Below are 20033 nucleotides of genomic sequence, written 5' to 3' on the forward strand. Positions count from 1 at the left end.
ACCCCAGGCCTCACTGCGCAGGCTCCAGCTGCTCTCTTTCCTGACTGGGATGTGGCCACAGCCCCCTAAATACACTTTCAAATTGGGTAAGTAGTGCCCTAACCGGTTTGGTTCAGTGGATAGAGCGTCAGCCTGTGGACTGAAGGGTTGCAGGTTCGATTCCGGTCAAGAGCACGTACCTTGGTTGTGGGCACATCCCCAGTGGGGAGTGTGCAGGAGGCAGTTGATTGGTATTTCTCTCTCATTGATGTTTCTAGCTCTCTATCCCTCTCCCTTCCTCTGTGTAAAAAAATCAATAATATATATATATTTTTAAAAATTGGGTAAGTAGTATACAGGAAAAAAAAAGTGGAATTTTACTTCTATACCACGTACACGTTAGCTAAATGCGGGTACCTAAACTATCCTAGGTCTGTGCTATGGGCTGAATTGGACCTTCCCCCTCCCCCCCTACCCCCCCAAACGAAAAATTTTTTTTTAAATGATGACACCCTAACCTCCAGTACTTCAGAATGTGACCACATTTGGAGCTAGGGTCTCTAAGGAGGTAATTAAGTTAGAATTAGGTTATTGGACTGGGCACGAACCCAGTCTGACTGGTATCCTTGCAAGTAAGAAGGGGAAGTGTACACACAGACACAGGCGCAGAGGGAAGCTCATGTGAAGGTTCAGGGGGAAGCTGACCATCTACAGGCCCAGGAGAGAGGCCCCAAAAGACACCACCCTGCTGACATCTTACTCTCTGGCTTACAGCCTCCGGGACTGTGCGGATGCATCTCTGTGGTTCGGGCCAGGCAGCCTGTAGCCATCACTGGCAGCCCTTCGGAACAATGAGGGTCGGCCAGGAGGGGAGCAAGGGTTACAAGAAACACAGGGGCTTTCCCAGGCTTGTTATCCTTGAATGAGACGACTTCACGATGACTCTGAATCGGAAAAATAAAACTGCCAAACTTGTATTTTTTATAGGTTTGATTTCACTGTAAAAACCCATGTGCTTTGTCTCTAGGGTGAGAAGGAATTTTATTATTAGAATCTCAGTTTATGTGGATCTTTCCCATTCTTTCTCCAACCATTGCTATAAAATTGGCCAATTAAAACAAGCCTTGACTTACAGGTCAAAGTCAAATCCAACTTGAAGCCTGAATTCCCAAGGCATGATTCACTTTTGTATGTTTGCATCTTTTTTTTATTACATTTATTGGAGTGACGTTGGTAAATAAAATTATATAGGTTTCAATATACAATTCTGTGACATATCATCTGTGTGTTACATTGTGTATTTACTACCCCAGATCAAATCTTTTATTACCATATATTTGACCCCTTGACCTTTTACAACCTCTCACCCTCCTTCTCTCTGGTAACCACCATACTGTTGTCCATATAGTTTTTAGTTAATGTCTTGAGTTTTTAGATAAATGACCATATTACCTGCAAATCCATGTTTCCTTTCCTTATGAGCTGTTGTCTGTCTGCTCCCTCCACCTCACTCTTACGTTAATTAGCTTTTAGTGTTTATAATCCACTCACCCCTGACCTCAGGACACACAGGGTGGCTCAGGCTTGGCACCAATCGGGTTCCAAGCCTCCCTGAATCATCAGCTACTTCCTGATGTGGGAGTAGAGGAGCTGAAAAAACAGAAACAGCCTTTTAAAAACTGTCCAGCCAGGCCAGAGTGGCTCAGTGGTTGAGCATCGACCTGTGAACCAGGAGATCACGGTTCGATTCCCCGTCAGGGCACATGCCCGGGTTGTGGGCTTGATCCTCAGTAGGGGGCGTGCAGAAGGCAGCCGATCCATGATTCTCTCTCTCTCTCCCTCTCCCTTCCTCTCTGAACTCAACTTTAAAAAATTTACTTAAAAATAAAAATAAAGTAAAATAAAAACAGTGTCCAGGGAAGCACTGTCACACTCGGGAGGGCACAGCATCCTCTGAGCGACTGTGCACCACCTTCCTCTGAGAGCTCAGCCAGCAGCCCCAGGCATTGACTTAGCAAATGCGGAGTTGGAGAGCAGAGTGGTGGAGGGAGGAACAGAAATCAGCAAATGGAAGAGAGACGTGAACGCGGTCCAGGGTTGGGAGCAGAGAGAGCACACTGTACTGATGTATCAGTTGTCCATTAGTCACAGCTCTAATGCCTCAGGGAAGAGGGACAACTCTAAGCCAAAATGCAAATGACGGAAAACCTCCATCCTCTCCTTTCTTTGATGTTTCTTTACTCACTGGTCCTTCCTCCCTCCTTTAAATATCTGTGCCTATTTGCTTTACCTGTTTATTTGCTTTTTAAATGCTCACTTTTTGAAAAGCATCTTCTATTGGTCATTTGCAACTTAATGCCAATTGAAGTCAGTGTTTCAGTTTCAAGAACATTGGACTTTAGGCCTGATTTCTATCCTCTGTCTCTGCATGAAGACGTGTCAGGCATCAGTGAGCAGGTTGGGGAAGATAATGGAGACCTGGAGACCCAGCCATTGGGATCACAACACCATTGGGATCACAGCAGGGCTGTAGTACCTGTGGATTAAGGAACCCAGAGCCCAGAAATGAGCTTGTTCCCTATGATGGAGTGGGAACCCAGCCTGGGTTGTGTCATACTCCTGGTAGTGTCGTCTGTCTTGTGTTTTCCTCTTCATGTTGACTATTCCCATCTTAGTAGAGAGTCACGAGGATTCTTAACCCAGGATCTGTGACATCTGTAATGGCTGGTACCTCCAAGTATTTCAGAGTTGGCTATGAATCGGTTACTAGAAAGTTTTAGGTAAGTAAATCAGCACGGAGCTGAGTTTATTTCTAGTTTCCCCATACGTTGACCCTCCTTTGAGATAATGTGATAATGGGTGAGTTTTGGATGTCTCTGAGAATTTTTTTTTTTGAGATATTTTATGGGATGAATGAAATGAATCACTATGTCCACACAGACAGGTAGGTCAGCATTCCGTGGGCCTTGAGCCCCTGGCCTGTGGCCTTCTTTAAAGAACACTACGGAGAAGGAGTCCTGTTTCGGGGAGTTCCTGGCTGGCCCCACAGCCCAGACACAGCTCCTGAGGCATCACTTTTTTTTTTTCTCTCACATGATCCCATGGTACCAAAGCAGAGGTGGTACAACAAAACCTAGTCACAGTCCTCATCAAGCCAACAAATTAGATAAATGAGGTTTTCTGCTCCTCCTTGGCAAATACTTTGCTGTTTCAGCTTGGATTTCAATGCTGGCTTAATTGATCTTAAAGTTTTTAAATCAACATGGCGTTCCCTCCAACTTACTAGAATGAATAGCAATTCAGTATATACACAAAGACATGTCAAAATTAAACAAGCTAATTGAAGAGATTTTTGAGATAACTTGAGCCATTGCCAGAAAGCCCTTTGACTCCTCCCTCCAAGAGGGTAACTAGGGTTGAAGTCGGTAAATATTCATTCACTACACTGTAAAAATTTGCTTAGTTACAGAGAACTGTTCACCGATTAAAGGCTATGATTTGGTCAGGGAAACATTGAGGAGCTTCTCACACACAAAAGCAATGTCAGAGAAATTGGTTCATTAAAGGGCAGTGGTGGATCTCTCGAGTGGTCCTGGAGTGGTATGCTTCCGGAGCAACTGATCTTTTCTGGAAGGTGCCATGAGGATTGAGCATATGTAAAGGCACTTCTTTTATCTGATAGGACTTGGTTAGTCACACAGTAAGCCCTCGGCGTCCCACTGAGTAGTATTAACAATGTCATTATTTCAACTTAGATTGTATTATATTTCTGAGCTTTAAAGATTCCCAAATTTTTTTTAAAAAAGCATTTTTTTTTGCCCTGGCTGGTTTGGCTCAGTGGATGAGGCATCAGCCTGTGGACGGAAGGATCCTGGTTCAGTTCCGGTCAGGGGCACATGCCCAGATTGCAGGCTTGATCCCCATCAGAAGGCAGCCAATTGATGTTTCTCTCTCATCATTGATGTTTCTATCTCTCTGTCCCTCTCCCTTCCTCTCTGAAATCTGTGTGTGTGTGTGTGTGTGTGTGTGTATATATATATATATATAATGCATTTTAAATTAGATAAGTGTGAAATATAGACTTCGGTTTGTGTGATACACATGCGCACGACATTATTACAAGATGTATTAAAATTTATTTAAAAAATACATGGTCACATTAGAAAGCCTATTTTACAGTGGTAAAGCAGCAACAGTTTTCATTTATTACAAATTCTAAAAAATAATCCAACTTCATAAGTAAAAAGGAACGCTGATTATCATTAAAAACATTTAAATTTAAAATTACCTACTCAACAAACACATCTCTACATTCTCACAAATCGGATGTATCTGTTGGTTTTTACAGACACAGAATTTCTGTAGGGTTTGGGGCCCTATCTACAGTTTCTATTGAGTACAATGGTAACAAGATACAGCAATAGGACAACTGGGCACCCCTGGTGGACACAAAGATGAAGAGCCTGTCAACCAGGCATGGGCCAGAGGCACCACCCTGTTGGTCATACAAGGAGCTTCATCAACCGAACCTTGGCCCATGCAGTTCCACCCAAGGCTGTCAGTGGCAGTCCAGGGATTGCAGTAAGCCACGCCCTATGGTGCCAATTCCAGGAAGCAGCCATCCCTCCTGTGAGACACAGAGGTTCCTTCGTCCTGATGATTTATCTTGATGCACTCATGGGGTATTTGGAACTGATATTGTGGACCGCAAACTACCTTACTTTCATGTGAAGTCTTTTACTTCATATCCTCCCCTGACATGCCAAGACCCCACCCAACAGGTAGCTATGGACGCCCATACTTTGCAGACTGCATGATCCTGGAACCAGCCCAGGGTCCTGGTTTATGATCCCCACAGGGCCCCAGTGGTCAGTGATGGCTCTTCAAGGCCAGAGACTGTGGCCGTGGCTCCCGCCATAGTGAATAAAAGCTAAGTAGAGTGCTCCCAGCAAATAGGGTTGCCAACTGGGTTGAGCCATAGCCAGCCCATGCATTTGAAATCAGTAAGACTAAACTGTGTACATATATAAACAATAATGAATGTTACAAAAACCAACAACCAAACCGACAACCACAACAATAACAGAGAAGACCTCTTAAAACCCAGAACACAGAAAGCCATTTAAAAATGTTTAAACATAATTATACAAGGAGGGGGAAAAAAAAACACAAAAACCCAACACAGCTAAACAACAAAGGCAAGCAACCTTACTTCCAAATCTACATTAAAAAATGACCTGTGCTGGCATCATGTACTACCTGAACTTTGGTACATTTCCCCTTGATGGGTTAGGACATGTTAGAGAAGGAAAGGAGAAAATATACAGAGAAGGCACTATTGAATTTTGGCACTAGTAAAATCAAATCCACACTAATCTTGTTAATTTTCATACTCCATGATGTGTAACGCAATCCTTTAACATTCTGTGGAAACTGTATTGCTGGTGTTAACTTGAAGCACATCGGGAGAAATCAGGCAGAGAACACTGTGAGCAACCTCACAGGGAAGGCAGAGGTGGGACTGGGCACAACTTTATCACGTGGTTTGTAATCTCGGAATCTGGCCGCGATTTAAGAGGAAAGAAGATAAGGCCGACCTGCTCCCTGCGGCATTCTCAGCAGTGGAGGGGGATCCCTGTCTCTTATTCTCCTTGCTAAGCATGCAAATACGTGGAGAAAAACCACTTGATGAGTATAGATTCAAATTCAAAATATTGTAACAACTACCTGCAAATTCCCGGGACTTCAATAATATTTTGGCTAATATTTAAAATCTTTTTTTTCCCCAGGAAAATGAAGAGGCTCTTGTCTTTTGAAGGAAGACAATTCTGAAATGAGTATGTTACATCAACTATGGCTGGTAATAGTCAAGTTATATATATATCTCAACATTAGTTTTCTATAATGTACATACCCCAAATGATGTTCTGGTCTTAGTTTTTTCTGATATTTGTCTCTGGGAAAAATGTAACTATGCAATGATCTACATTTCCGTATATATCAAAAGCTCTAATATAAGTTTTTTCATAAATAATTTTTAAACTTGAATCTGCATAGCCACCTTGTTAAATGTAGGGTAGGAATGACCTTTACATGGCCATTCACAAACCATCTTCTCTTTTAAAAGAGTATACAAATATTTTCAGTGAAGAAGTTTCTCACTGAAAATATCAAGAGAACATATTTACTAGTGCAAAAAAAAAAAAAAAAAAAAAAAGGAAAGTAATGTAAGCTGTTTTTAGGCACTCCCAGTTAAGAAGATGTGTAAATGTACTTTTTAATTTCTGGAGAGGATTTCACATAAGTGTGATTAATGACTAGTGAAATCTACAAAACACACTTTGGTGATCCTAAGAAAGGAAAAACAACATTTTGTTCAAAAGGTTATAGTGCAAGTGGAGCAACAGGGAGGTGGTACCAGCACTGGCAGTACCAGCTTTTCCTAGATGTACCAGGACAGAGATGCAGAAAAGGTACCACAGAGACAAGTAAACAGAAGCACCCTAATGTGCCTACCCTCCTCCATTTCAGATTAGAAAGCACCTGTTACAATGAACTAGAGTTTAGTGATTTTGTCTTAGACACATTATAAATATAGCTTTCTTAAGAATCTATCTATAGAAAATATCATATATATAAAATCACTGTGCATTTCAAAATACTTTAAAACCTAAACATTGTATATAAGCATACCCATCAATACAAAACATTATATTTTCTCTACATCAGTTGGGTTTTTTTTATCCACACAATGGTATTCTTTCCAAAGCCCATCATAAACCCAACTGACTTTTACACTCACATTTGAAACCCGCAGACATACATATACATATATATAATATATACACACTCGCACACAGACACACGTTTGAGTCTTCAAAGGGAAAAAAAACACAGTCACTGACAAAGCATCTCTACATAGACATTTGTGTTTGCAAAGTGTTTCAGTGTGGAAAAATAATTTTTAACTGAATTCTGCTCGTAAATGAACACGTGGGGCATAATAGTTTTAGCTGCCTATCACATTCTGAACAGATTTCTTGATTTTGTTACAACAAAAGAGTTAAATATTCATATAAGAAGTACCTCATGTTCTCTGTGTGAAGGGCCTATTCTAGATTGATAATGGGGTAAAAGGGGTCCTCATGGCTACGATAGCAAAGGTCTCCGAGCATCGCTACAATCCTTACAAGTCTCCTCTACCACCTGCCTCTCCAGTGAAACACACAGCTTGGAAGAGAATTCCCAGCCGCAGATTTTGCCATGAACACCCGGGCATTGTGGAATGTCAGTACTGAGTTCTATGTCGGGGACGCCAGGAGGATAGCAGCCCAGAACCCAGGCTTTCTACCCGTTGGTTTGATATTTAATCACAACAAAGTCTTGGTTAGACAATTCGATCACGACTGGCTTTTTAATGGCATCAATACAATAACTGATCTCTTAGAAGGGCTGTCAGAAACGTTTTCCTTGTTTCTGGATGAGGCTGGCCAACTGGTGTGCTTGACAGCGCTTGTCCCGGGAAGGCAACCCATCTATACATGTATTGAGCCTTTGCCCTCATCTGGTCGACCATTTAATGATTTGTAAGAAAAACAATTCATGAGAAGCAAATCACACTGCAGATAAATAGTCTATTATTAGAGAACCCTACAAAGTAAAATATAGTATTTAGAGAATCTTACAAAAAACAAATTATTTACTCATAGAAAGGTTACTGTCTTCTATAGCTTTAATTTGGTTAATTTTTTAACTTAAAGTTTTAAACAATCATGTATTTAACCAAAATATTTTATTGGCCAACCACTGATAGAATCCTGGAGCTTGTATGAATAGCTTTAGTGTGGCCATTTAAAAATAAATGAAATTAAAAGTGCTAAACTGCTATGGGGTGGGGGATGAAAAACATCCCTAAATGTTTCCAAAAGAAACAGCCAAATTAGATCTGAATGCCTTGAATTGAGCCAAATGCTCTTTAATATCTGAATAGGCACTTTAAAATGAGAACAGAGGAATTTTCCTTCTTTCATCCCTTCATTTTTTCCTCTTTTGCATGTAGTAAAGATAAAATTTGCTACTGTAGCCCTCATCTCTAGGACAAGACAAAATAATGGTAAAAAGAGAGGAGTGAATTCTTTGTCTGATTAGTTTTTAAATAATGGAAAAAAGTATGAACCATTCCACCAGCTGTGTGATCTGGGAGACGCTATTGGCTTATTTTAAGTGACTTTTAGAACAAGGATGAAATTAAAAGTAAATTTGTAATTTGGCATTTGTAAGTTATAGAAAAGGCTCATGTCTTATCCCCTCCTCTTACTCCTGACCAATGACAGACTACCAGATGAGGAACTGCATCTGTGGCCTGTTCTAAGTTGACATTAATGAAATCTAACAAGGAAAAGCAACAGTCACTTCCCTGACAATACCACGCACATACAAAACACTCTTTGATTCAGTGATTACCTCCATTTCAGTATGTGTACCATATGACCCCAAATCACGACAAACACTGGAAAAATGTAAAGCAATAACAGTAAAACACCAACAACTTCTACCATGCGTATTCCCCAACACAGACACACATATACACACATACACACATACACACATGCACACACACTGTTTGGGAGATAGCACTAGGGGAGAGCTCAGGTTTCCCCAGGTGTAACCCACCACCTGAGAAGGTGCTGTCCAGGGGAGTATAAATTAGGGTGAACTATGTCTGCAGCAAACCCATGACAAGTTAGCATGATGACGACATCCTGCCGGTTTGCTCCGTGTAGGATACATACATTAAGACTATGACCTGTTCGGCTCCTACAAGCATTAGCATTCGCTGGTCTTTTCATTGAGTATGAAAGGCAAACTGAGGTTTCTTTGGTGATGGTCATTTGCTTGAATGGCAGCTTTTTCTTTGGTTGCTGCGTTAATGTTGTCTGAATACGAATCTTCATCATCATCTTCATCTCTTGAATTCCCTTCCAGGCTGTGTCGAATGCCATAAGTGAAGTAAATCAGGAAACCTTTCAGAGAACAAAATATCAGTGTTTTAGGTGCGTCGGAAAACGACTGTTGGAACATGGACAATTTAATACAAATTCCATAGGGCCTTTGCCTTCTCTTTCAGTGTCGCCAGGAGAGGCCAAATTCTGTGTCCAAAGCAAGTGTTTGTTAACAGCCCTGCCGCCGGGGATTAGAAGAAATGTTTTAAGGATCCTCAAAAAATAGTTTCTTACTTTTCCATATGGACATTTTGCTGGGCTTTCGTGTTGTTGTTTTTAAGGGTTGGTTGAGAGTTTTGGGTTGATGTGAAATGCATTGTAATTTTCCGCGTTAACATTATGGGAGGTAGGCTACCAATTAGCATTTTGGCATGTCCAATGATCAGGAATGATTCTATTTCCTCTCCTGTCCTCAGCGGTCTAAAGATCCAGACCTCCCTGTCCTCAGATAAAGGTACGACCGTCACCATTTTACGGAAACTGAGGCACAAAACTAGGTCACCCAGCTAATCAATGGCAGAGCTGGATTCAAATCTAGAGAATCTGACTCTGTAATTCATGCCTTTATCCAAGATCAAGTGTATGAGTGTGGGTGTGGGGGGATGGGCAAAACGGACTGAGGTTCATTCTCCCATCAACTCAAGTGGGATTGGTGGCTGACACTGAAGATAAGTTAATTTACAGCCAAAGCAAACACATACACACATACACCAAAGCGAGTTACATTCATTCTTATTGAGCCAATGGGAGGACTGTCCAAAAGCATAAACCCAACCTCCTCGGGCCACCAAAACCAATGCAAATTTACCTCTCATTTCTCACTACTTCAGCTCACATTTTGAAGGTGGTCGGTGCTCAGTGTTTTGAGTTACAACAAACTTAAACTCGTAATTTCTACCTCAATCTTCACATAGGAAATTGAAGAAGTCAAAATGAAAAGCAAAGCGGTATAGATATAAATAAGCTTACTTGTGTTATTTAACGTTAAATCCCCTACAAGGCTCTAATAATAAGAAATTTAGATATCAGAAAAAATATTTACATACACACACATACATATACACATGTGTGTGCATGTATGTATTGCTATTAGCTCATTCAAAATGTTTCCAAAAATCCACTGGCTCACTTTTGGATCAGAGTCTTTGGCTGCCATTTGTAAATTAGGTAGATTCTTTGACATGCTGGGGCTTCATTTTTCTTATCTATCAAGTTGGAGGAAATAGAACCTATGGGTTCTACAGCGTTACTTGGAGACTTGAATTTTTAAAAGGCATCTGAAAACCTGTGGAAAAGCTAACACTCAGATGTTCTAAAAATTGGGAAAGGAAGAAATTGAGGGGGGGGGGGGACTTTATTTCCAGGAAGGAGGAAGCGAGGCATTACTCCAATCACAGTGCAGAAATCAGAAAGAGAGAGCCAGAGCTGAGAAAGCCAGAATATTGAAAGACCTACCAAGGGCCATCCAAATGCTGAATCTGATCCAAGTCTCCGCACTCAGCTGGACCATCAAGTAAATGTTCACCAGGATGCTGAACGCTGGCAGAAATGGTAAGCATGGGACCTGAGGGGGAAAACAGCTTCTTAAATACACTCTGATTTTTAGAAGCACATTCCACCGTGGTGGTAACCAACGTGGCACAGTACACACTTTCGTTCTAAGTTTACAGTTTTACAGAAAGGACAACCTGAATAAAAAAGCACTCTTCTGAAGAGCACTAGGGGCGCATCCCAGGTTACTCTGTTTCCTGCGGCCACAGCAACAGAGGATGGGTCCAGCCTGCGAACACCTGCACCATCGCCGAGATGCAACCGGCTTTAAGGCTTAGTTCAGTTTGGGGTTGCAGGCTTCCCTGGGACATCAACAGGACAAGCCTCTGTAACTGATACACACAGCATCTCGGGGGACACTCCCAGCTGAAACCTGCTCTTGGTTCCAATGGGACAGGATCATCTCATGTGCAGTGGAAGGGTTTCTGGAGGGAATGACCTTCCTGACAGGGTCCTGACTTTCTAAAACAAGGTATTCTAATTACTCCTCTGATACTGTAGATTACTGGACAAGAAATCTGTTTACTGTGACATATAATGTTGTGAGCGGAGCCTCCTCAAGTTTTTGAAAATGGCAGCAACACAGCCAACATAGGCAGAATACTTGGGGCAAAAAGGAAAACCTCACAGAATTGTGACACGCCTGTTCACTAGGTAACTTCATCGGAAGTGTTTTGTTTTGTTTTTAAAAAGAAACAACTCAGAAAAACTGACGTCCAAGGGAGAATGCGCACGTACCATAAAGGATACTTTATGCTGATTCTGGGGCTGCCTCCAAATGGTGAGGACGATGGCAATGCAGAGGACAAGAAACAGCACCAGGAGGGCCAGGCTCCACGCTTCCCGCCTGGCGATGGCCTGGACTCCGTAAGTGGTCAAAATACTCAGGCCCAGCACGAGGAAGGCTGCAGAGGAGATGCGTATGCGCAACACAATCAGCACCCACGCTTCCTTCAGATGCCTCGGTTCTCACAGTGCATTTTGATAAGATATCGAGTTCTTTACATAGCTCCTTGGCCAAATACTCAGATTCTTCCTTTTCCTTGTGGGCAGCAAGGGCGGATTTCACTGACTGAAGCAACGCTACTTGCTTACGCACGACTGTCTCCTCCTCAGAAAGTCAACCTCCCGCCAGCACGGCCTCTGCTTTTCCAGCCCAGGTGCCACCTCGTCTGCTACTGTCTCAGACTCTACCACGTGGACTGATGGGCCATTGTCAGGGGTGGATACTGCCCTTTGTCCAAATGGGAAATGGCAAGTCTGCCCACTTTCAGCTGTTGTAACACTAATTGCTAATGTAGACAAATACGGTATGACCTGCATCTTTTCTCCCTATTTCGGAGAGCGACATCGCCCCCACCGACCCTGTCTCTGACCATCAAGTCTGCATCAGGGGTCCCTCCGAGGTGCTCTCAGCGGAACCTGTACCTCCCCCGGCTTGCCACCAATAGTCCTGTGTTGTAAAGCCCGGTGAGTGCACCCATCTCTCTTGATATGCCAAATGCCCAGCAGAGTTCCGGACACATGGATGATGCCCAACAAATGTCGCTGAAAATAGGAAAGGTTACGTAACTGGGGGTAAGCAGACCGGCTTTTCTATATTGCCTCCCAGTCTCCTGCGTCCCAGTTCCATGACTGGCAGGTGTACCTGGCCAAAGGCTTTCACACAGGAAGCTCTCTAACAGCTAATGAAATGTACAATTTTCTCCTAACCCTCTCACCTTATGAATTTCTTCCTGTCTGGTTCATCTGCCAAAATATGAGAAATTTATCCTGCTAATATAAAGATGATCTCTCACCTGGCTGGGATGGCTTAGTATTTGTGCATCAACCTGTGAACCAGGAGGCCACGGTTCAATTCCCCATCAGGGCATATGCCCGGGTTGCGGGCTTGATCCCCAATAGGGGGCGTGCAGAAGCTGATCAATGATTCTCTCTCATCATTGATGTTTCTATCTCTCTCTCCCTCTCCCTTCCTCTCTGAAATCAATAAAATATACAAAAAAAATAAAAATATAAAAAGATGATCTCAAGTCTAGTGACCCACTAGATCAGCGGTTCTCAACTGTGGGTCGCGACCCCTTTGGGGGTCGAACGACCCTTTCACAGGGGTCACCTAAGACCATCGGAAAACACATATATAATTACATATTGTTTTTGTGATTAATCACTATGCTTTAATTATGTTCAATTTATAACAATGAAAATACATCCTGCATATCAGATATTTACATGAGGATTCATAACAGTAGCAACATTACAGTTATGAAGTAGCAACAAAAATAATTTTATGGTTGGGGGTCACCACAACATGAGGAACTATATCAAAGGGTCGCGGCATTAGGAAGGTTGAGAACCACTGCACTAGATGGACATTTCAGGGCTCCAGGAAGTTGCTAATCAGGTCTAGAGTAACACGAGGCCGTGTGTCCTCTCTCACATCCCACCTGCTCCATCTACACACTCCTGCTGGGCCTTTCTAATGCACACAGTGGAGAGGACTTACCCAGGAATCCTACCAGGAAGCTCACGAGAGAAGCCGACTGCTTTGTGGGCAGAGCCGAGGGGCTGAAGAGGGTCTGCAGGCTGAAACCCTGTCCCTGCAGCATGGTGACCTGGGACGCGCTTTCCGAGTCCGCCCCGGCGCACGACTCCAGAGCTTCTTTCTCAGCAGAGAACTTGGGCTGCTCGTACGACAGACTGGGCTGGTACCTGTCCCCAAATAAACGTGGGTGTCTTGATTCTCAAAGAGACACTCGGTCCCAATGAAACAAGCTCCTGGGGCTCCCAGCGAGACATGGGACAGTGCTAAAGCTGCGGCAGCCCCTGAGCGTGCAGAGTCAGAACACAGTCCCACTCAGTATGACAACTGCAGCTACTCTGAATTTCCTTTGACGGCCACTGAATTAGAAAGTTATATATTAGATGCAGAAGAGACTTAGTTTCAAATGAGGCAACTGTGATAACAGGATGATTATTATGAAAATATCAATGCCCCAAGGAGATGTTCACGAAAACAGCACAGGAACTCTGGTTAAGTATCAGTGAAGTATAGTATTTTTAAGTGTCTTTATACATTACTAGAGGCCTGGTGGGGTCCCTCGGCCTGGCCAGTGATGAGGGTGGCGGGAGGTTAGCCAGGGGGAGGGGCCGCGGGAGGTTGGCCTTCAGGCCGGGGAGAGGGGCCATGGGAGGTTGGCTATGGGAGTGCACTGACCACCAGGGGGCAACTCCTGCATTGAGCGTCTGCCCCCCTGGTGGTCAGTGTGCGTTATAGCGACCAGTCGACCAGTTTGTCGGTCATTTGGTCACTTAGGCTTTTATATATATAGATGGAAACCTGCCATTCACATAGGATTGGGCCAACCCAACTCTTGCTAATTATCAATTGTATTTGATTCTTGGCTAAGGACCAGTACTTTATATTGACGTTTGTATGCCCATAGCCTCTCACTCTGAGACTGCTAACTCGTAGGAAGCAGGGGTGGTGAGCTCTCACTTCCTTTATTTCCACACCCTCCAGAACCTTCTCACGGCAAGGACGGCTCACCTGAGGATGAGGACGCAGGCTGCGACCAGAGAGTAGGCCAGGAGAGTGCCGATGGACATCATGTCCACGAGTGCCTTCAGGTCAAAAAGAAACGCCATCACCGCTATGGACGAACAAAAAGGATGTTTAGGAAACGGCCTAGGATAAAATTCCGTAAAGCTGATAACTGACTGACATTTTGGTTGTTGTTTTAGTACCAATGATAAGCCAAACAAAGCATATAAATTATATTTCTCACAATTAATGGGATATTTTTTGGATCATATAAACTGCTAACAAAACTTCAAAATCCCTCAGTTATCAGATTGCTAACTACTACTTTGATTATTAAAAACTATCTACTTTGATTACTTTAAAAAATATTGGCCTCAATGTGTTGGTAAGAATCACAGCTAGCCAAAATAAGATGGCCAAGACAGAAGGACATAATTAAGAAGGTCAGATCCCTACAAGCAATCTGATCTAATTAAAAATCAAGCACAGGAAGATGGGAGTATGAAATAAAAATATTGAAAAAAAGCCTCTTGTTACAATTATCTCCTTTTAATTATTAATTTTAATATCTTGTTATACTGCCAAATTAAATCTTCCTGAAGAAGAATAAATTTTTTAAAATTCTGAATATACAGTATATCTATAATATAAAAAATTCTGAAAATAACTGGACAAAGTTCTGCTGGAAAAAGTTTTTATGGAGTTAATAAAATATGTGATCCTTTGCCATGATTTTGAACTACAATATCATAAGGCACCGTTTAATAATAAAATAGGCTGCAGATTATCTAGTACAACTTTCATTTATGGTGCTGAGATCAGAAGTGACTCAACCTTCCAACGTTTCCTAATGAAGTGCCAAATCCATGAGAAAATATATACAAAATGAAGCTGTTTAGACAAATACTTTCTGTCTCTGAAAAAACAAACAAAAAACCCAACCCATTTCATACAAAATTAAACATGAGCATTCCCTACCCTAATTTCCCAATAATTTAGAGCCTCAACAAAATTATCATTTTTGGTTTGGATTTCTACAACACCAAGACAGTTTATCATTTTATCCATAAAGCTTGCTAGATTCTCTCTCTTGCTTCTTGTAATAGAACCTTTAAGGCCATTGTCTTGATTTGTAGAATATCTAAAAATTACTGCAGTGAAATCTGGCCAAAGGCTTTTGACATGGATATCATGATATGCCAAAAAGTAAGCTTCTGGGGTTCTTGCACATGATTTAGGTACCAAAACGGTTGAAAGGAGAAACGGATTCCTCATGGGGTTTAGTGACCAAGAGAGCAGGGATGCCCCAGGAAGTGGGTCATCTGCCATTCTAACAGCAGTGACTACCACAGCCAGTACCAATCATCTTGGACATTCCTTATGCTTAATGAAGAATGGGTGAGCTTCAGCTTTTCAAAAAACCCTATGTTCCTTTACCAATATTCAGCTTAAATCCTGGACAAACAAGGAAATACTACATAATTATTTTTACTAGTAATCAACATGTCCAAAATTAAGTAATCGTTCTTTAATTAAATTTCTGTGTGTCAGCAACACAATTTTATGTGCTAATCAATCCGAAAAGCATTTAATACCTGACATATAGTGAACAACCATTATAACCCTTCGCACATTTGTTAGAAGCCCCAAAGGTTAAAAAAACAAAATGGCAAAAAAAATCCCAAAGGGTCGATTACGAATGAATTTCAGGAAACCGCTGCCACCACGATTTTCAGATGTCTTCCCAATGCCCATACTATCATTTCCCAGTGATTTTGTCCGTAACTTACATGCACAGCAAGCAGACCCTCCTTGTAAGTCCATGCATGCGCACAAAACGTTCAAGTCCAACATGGAAGAAGCCTATGTTTGGAAAGCTTACCAGAAATGACCCCTGCGGTCAGTGTGGCAGCAACTGGTGACTGCCTCTTACTCAGTTTGGCAAGAAATCTAAAGAGTAAGCCATCCCGGGCCATGGCAAACAGAATTCGGGGTAAAGGAAACATAGAGCCCAGAAGACTAGAACAGAAAAATTCATAATCCATGTGAGTTATTACAAGCATTTTTCTAGACAGGTAGACACAAGTACAGACTGGACACACTGAAGTGCAGAACCAACCTATGCCAAAAAAAATTCAATATAGGAAACATTTGCCAACAAGTTATTGATCTTCATGTGAATCAAGACAGAAAACCACCTAAGTTTCCATACTTTTTCAGAATCCTTGATGAAAAAAGACCCCCCCACACCCCTTTTCTTAATAAAAGTTAACTCTCTCTCACCTGCCACCGCACCCGATGATAAAGTAGCAATTATTGGTGTCTTCGTTTTGGAATTGATTTGAGCTAGACATTTGAAAAGCAACCCATCCTCCGCCATAGCATAGATTACACGAGGCATTGGGAAAATGCATCCAAGAAGACTGAATAAAAAGCAAACACATGCAGTATGGCAAACACATTCATGCACGATTATATCCCAGATCTCAAATTAAGCAATTGTATAAAACGCAGCGCACAGCTATGATTATGAAGTCTTGTTATTCTTAAAATTACGATTGGGCCTTTAAAAATATTGCCAATGTTTACCACTGTGCACTTATTATTCTGTTGCAGATATCTGCACAGCACAGTGATCAGACTAACAATAATGCAATAATTTGTGCATGCCCATGATTACTACTGAATTAAAACTAAAAATTAAGACTTAACAAGAAAAACAAAGCAATCATATCATTAAGACATTTTTAATGGCAATAACTCAGGAAATAAAATTCCTAAATTGACATGTCATTTTAAAAAGAGATTAAGTAATTTGATTCATAGAATAGCCCCTTCATTTATTGAATAATTATATATTTATCTTACCATTATTTTTCCTCATATAGCCTGATCTTTGATCAAATTAGTAATAATTCCCAGGATTACAAGATAATCAAGACTGTAAAATTAGTGCATAGATATAGTTATGATTAAAAGTTTAAGAAAACTTTAGATACTTCAGAAAAACCTGTATGTTTACTGGCTGCACCATTCCATATATGGCTTGGTTGTGAAAAAGAACCATTTAAGAGAAAATGAGTAAAATGTTTTCTTTTAAAAAATCCATCTTCTTTATTTTTAATAAAGCTGGGTTGAGGTTGGCCACAGTGAATCTGGGTCTGTCTCTTCTAAGACTGGTTGGCAAGATATCATTACAGTTCAGATTTTTGAAACTATTTGAAACTATTCAGAATAAACCTTATTGTTAGCAGATGGCTAAGAAACCAATGGGAGTAATTTCTAATTGCTACTTCATATTATCTTGAATAGAAAATAAAACAGATTTGAGGGGGGAAAAGGCTTAGGCTGATAAATTATAGGAAATATTTCTTCATTCAATATCAAACTTTAATTATTTTTACATTAAAAAATTAGTAATCAGGCAGAGATCAATTTTCTCTTCGTAAGAATGCTCTACTACATAGCACAGTATAAAACTAGAATTAAGTATCTTATGATCACAATTCAAAATATGAGTAGTCAGGAAACCTGGGAAATGAATTCAGAAGTGTTAAAACAAGCGGCTACTGAAAATCCAAACACTTGAGACTCAACTACCCTTTCATTTTCGCATAGATATTACACAAATTTCCACCATGAATCTGAGAAGGGTCATTTCTCTCTCCAGACCAAGTCCACTTTGATCAATGCTACGTGGAAAAGTCTCAGTGTTTCCCAATAAAAAGCACATTACATTTAACAATGCCACAGCATACGGCTTCCACGCCCATGGACTTGAGGTTACTTTAAAAGACAATATCAAGTCTGCACCTAGTGTTTCAATTGTCTGGGCCAGCATGGAAACATACTAGTATAAGCACCATAAAGTTTGATAATACACACATATATGAATACGTGTGGCATGTGGATGCCTGTCTCAATCCTGTATTGTATTCCTGCTGAAGCTTGGACCAGCATTATCTTGAGAAACTGACTCTTGACTGATGGGGGAAAAAGACTTTATCACTTAAGATAAAGATAGCAGTTCTGGGCAAACTATTCAGAGAATACATAGCTGCATAATATGTTCCTGAAATCAGGATTATTTTAAAAATACACAAAAGGAATTCTTAAACATGGACTACACTTTGCAGAAACCCAAACAGCCCCTGCCCCGGGGGCAATGCAATGTACCTTGCTGACAGCGCACAGAGGGAGCCCGCAGCCACGACGTATTTGGCGGGACCCCATCCGACGTACTCAAATGCTACAGGAAGGGGGCTCTTTTCATCGAGGAGGTAGTAAGGCATCATAAGTGTTAAAGCTGCAGAGACCCCAAAATAGGCCATAAAGCAAACAAGCAGAGAAGTCACAATTCCAATAGGAATAGCTTTCTGAGGGTTCCGGACCTCTTCACCTAAGGAAACATAAAAGGTTCGAGTGTTGAATAAAACGTGAATAGGTAAGCCATGCATTTTCCTCCTCCTTCATGGTCAGTCTACTCTACTTTTGTCCCTTCCGTGTTCTTAGCTTGATCCACCTATTCTACACGAAATTCTCTCTCCTCTTGAAGGTACTCGGCTATCACATAAAAATCCAATTCCAGAAAAAAAAAACAAAAACGGGGTATACCAGCACTATTAAATGGTTAGTGGTAGGAAGGCAGTCTGAATCCATTTTGAAAACGATTCACCCACAGGGATTAAACGCCTGTCCCGTCATTCTGTAGGCCCTTAAATATGAAGGCTTCAGATAAACTTCTACCCAATCTACCTACTTTACAGTAAACTCTAGTTTCAATAGAAAATAGTACACTTTGGGTCCTTCTGATAAGACTTGGCATTTGAAGCAGCCAAAGCGCGACAGATAGTAAGCCAGGCAAAAAATATGAGCCCAGAGTAGACACTTGGAGAGTGATTCTGGCCTGATGATTTCCTTGTACAGTGGGGCCTGACTTAATAGCGTCCCGACTAACGAGTTTTTCGAGATATGAGCCGTCTCTCAGCCGATTTTTTGCTTTGAGTTGTGAGCTAAAATTTGGGTTACGAGCCAGCTTCAGATACCCCACCGCTAGTTGGCGCAGTGAACGTCACAGTGAACGCCACAACATCAGCCCAGCATCACGTGTCTCACTCGTTCACTTTTAATTTGACATACCAGTAATTTGAGTTATGAGCTCCATCACGGAACGAATTAAACTCGTAAGTCAAGGCCCCACTGTATAAGATAAAGAGGACAGAATGATCACAATATATTGTCCTAATAGAGAAGAGATCATTAAGAGTGTGATTACCATTGGTTACTCACTGTGATAGCACGTCCAGATAGAAGGTTGAGGATAGGAATTATGACTAACATCTATAAAGTATTGGACAGCTTGAAAAATGTTTTTATATGTATTCTCTCAAAGGATATATGTATCTTAGGTAACCTGAATAACATCTGAGGGGTAGGTACCACTCTCCCAATTTTACCAACATGGACACCAAGGCTCAGGTTGTTTCATACAGTTTCTTTTTGTCACATACAGCAGGTGTCACAACTGGGACTAGAACCCGGTCCAAATCCCATTCTCTTTCCTGGACCCTCTGCTGCCACCCATGGGTACTCATGTGGTACGAAGAGCCCCTCTCCCTTCTACCTGGAGCCAGGACTCTGCTCTTACCAGTTGTTGCAATGCAGTCAAATCCCACAAAGGCATAAAAGCAGGTTGCAGCCCCGGCCAACGTTCCCGCAATGCCGTACGGCATGAAGCCACCGGCCCCGTAGAGACTTGTTCCATTTTCTGAGGGTGGCTCTCTAAGGGAGAGAACAAACGTCGCAAAGTCATTTTCATAGGACACTGTTTCTGGCGATGTGTCTGAACCGACGTCCTCAGGAGGCTGTGTGCTCATCAGCTCTGAAGCTGATACACTAAGAGCAAACTCTGATTCTCTGACTCTGTCCTAGAGAACACAGTGGTACCCCCAACAACA

At 41.7% G+C, this 20033-nt stretch overlaps 1 protein-coding gene across 3 annotated transcripts in view; it reads right to left on the minus strand.

Moving 5' to 3' along the window:
- Positions 1 to 7060: 7060 nt before the first annotated feature.
- The window catches only part of SLC7A2 (solute carrier family 7 member 2), a 52152-nt gene continuing 39179 nt past the window's right edge, over positions 7061 to 20033 (minus strand). For 2 of the 3 annotated variants that reach the window (XM_070408286.1, XM_070408283.1), the window contains 8 exons: positions 19724 to 19857; positions 18253 to 18475; positions 16360 to 16499; positions 14083 to 14185; positions 13039 to 13244; positions 11271 to 11437; positions 10437 to 10545; positions 7061 to 9002 (listed from right to left, as the gene is read on the minus strand). In XM_070408286.1, coding sequence (XP_070264387.1) covers positions 8806 to 9002; positions 10437 to 10545; positions 11271 to 11437; positions 13039 to 13244; positions 14083 to 14185; positions 16360 to 16499; positions 18253 to 18475; positions 19724 to 19857 — 1279 coding nt within the window. In that variant the 3' untranslated portion in view covers positions 7061 to 8805. Of the gene's footprint in view, positions 9003 to 10436; positions 10546 to 11270; positions 11438 to 13038; positions 13245 to 14082; positions 14186 to 15958; positions 16096 to 16359; positions 16500 to 18252; positions 18476 to 19723; positions 19858 to 20033 lie in introns of all 3 variants that reach the window. The other variant, XM_070408284.1, reaches the window with a different exon arrangement.

The sequence above is a fragment of the Myotis yumanensis genome, unplaced genomic scaffold, assembly GCF_028538775.1.
Source record: "Myotis yumanensis isolate MYYU_CA2020_CCGP unplaced genomic scaffold, mMyoYum1.0.hap1 SCAF_3, whole genome shotgun sequence".
Lineage (NCBI taxonomy): Eukaryota > Metazoa > Chordata > Mammalia > Chiroptera > Vespertilionidae > Myotis > Myotis yumanensis.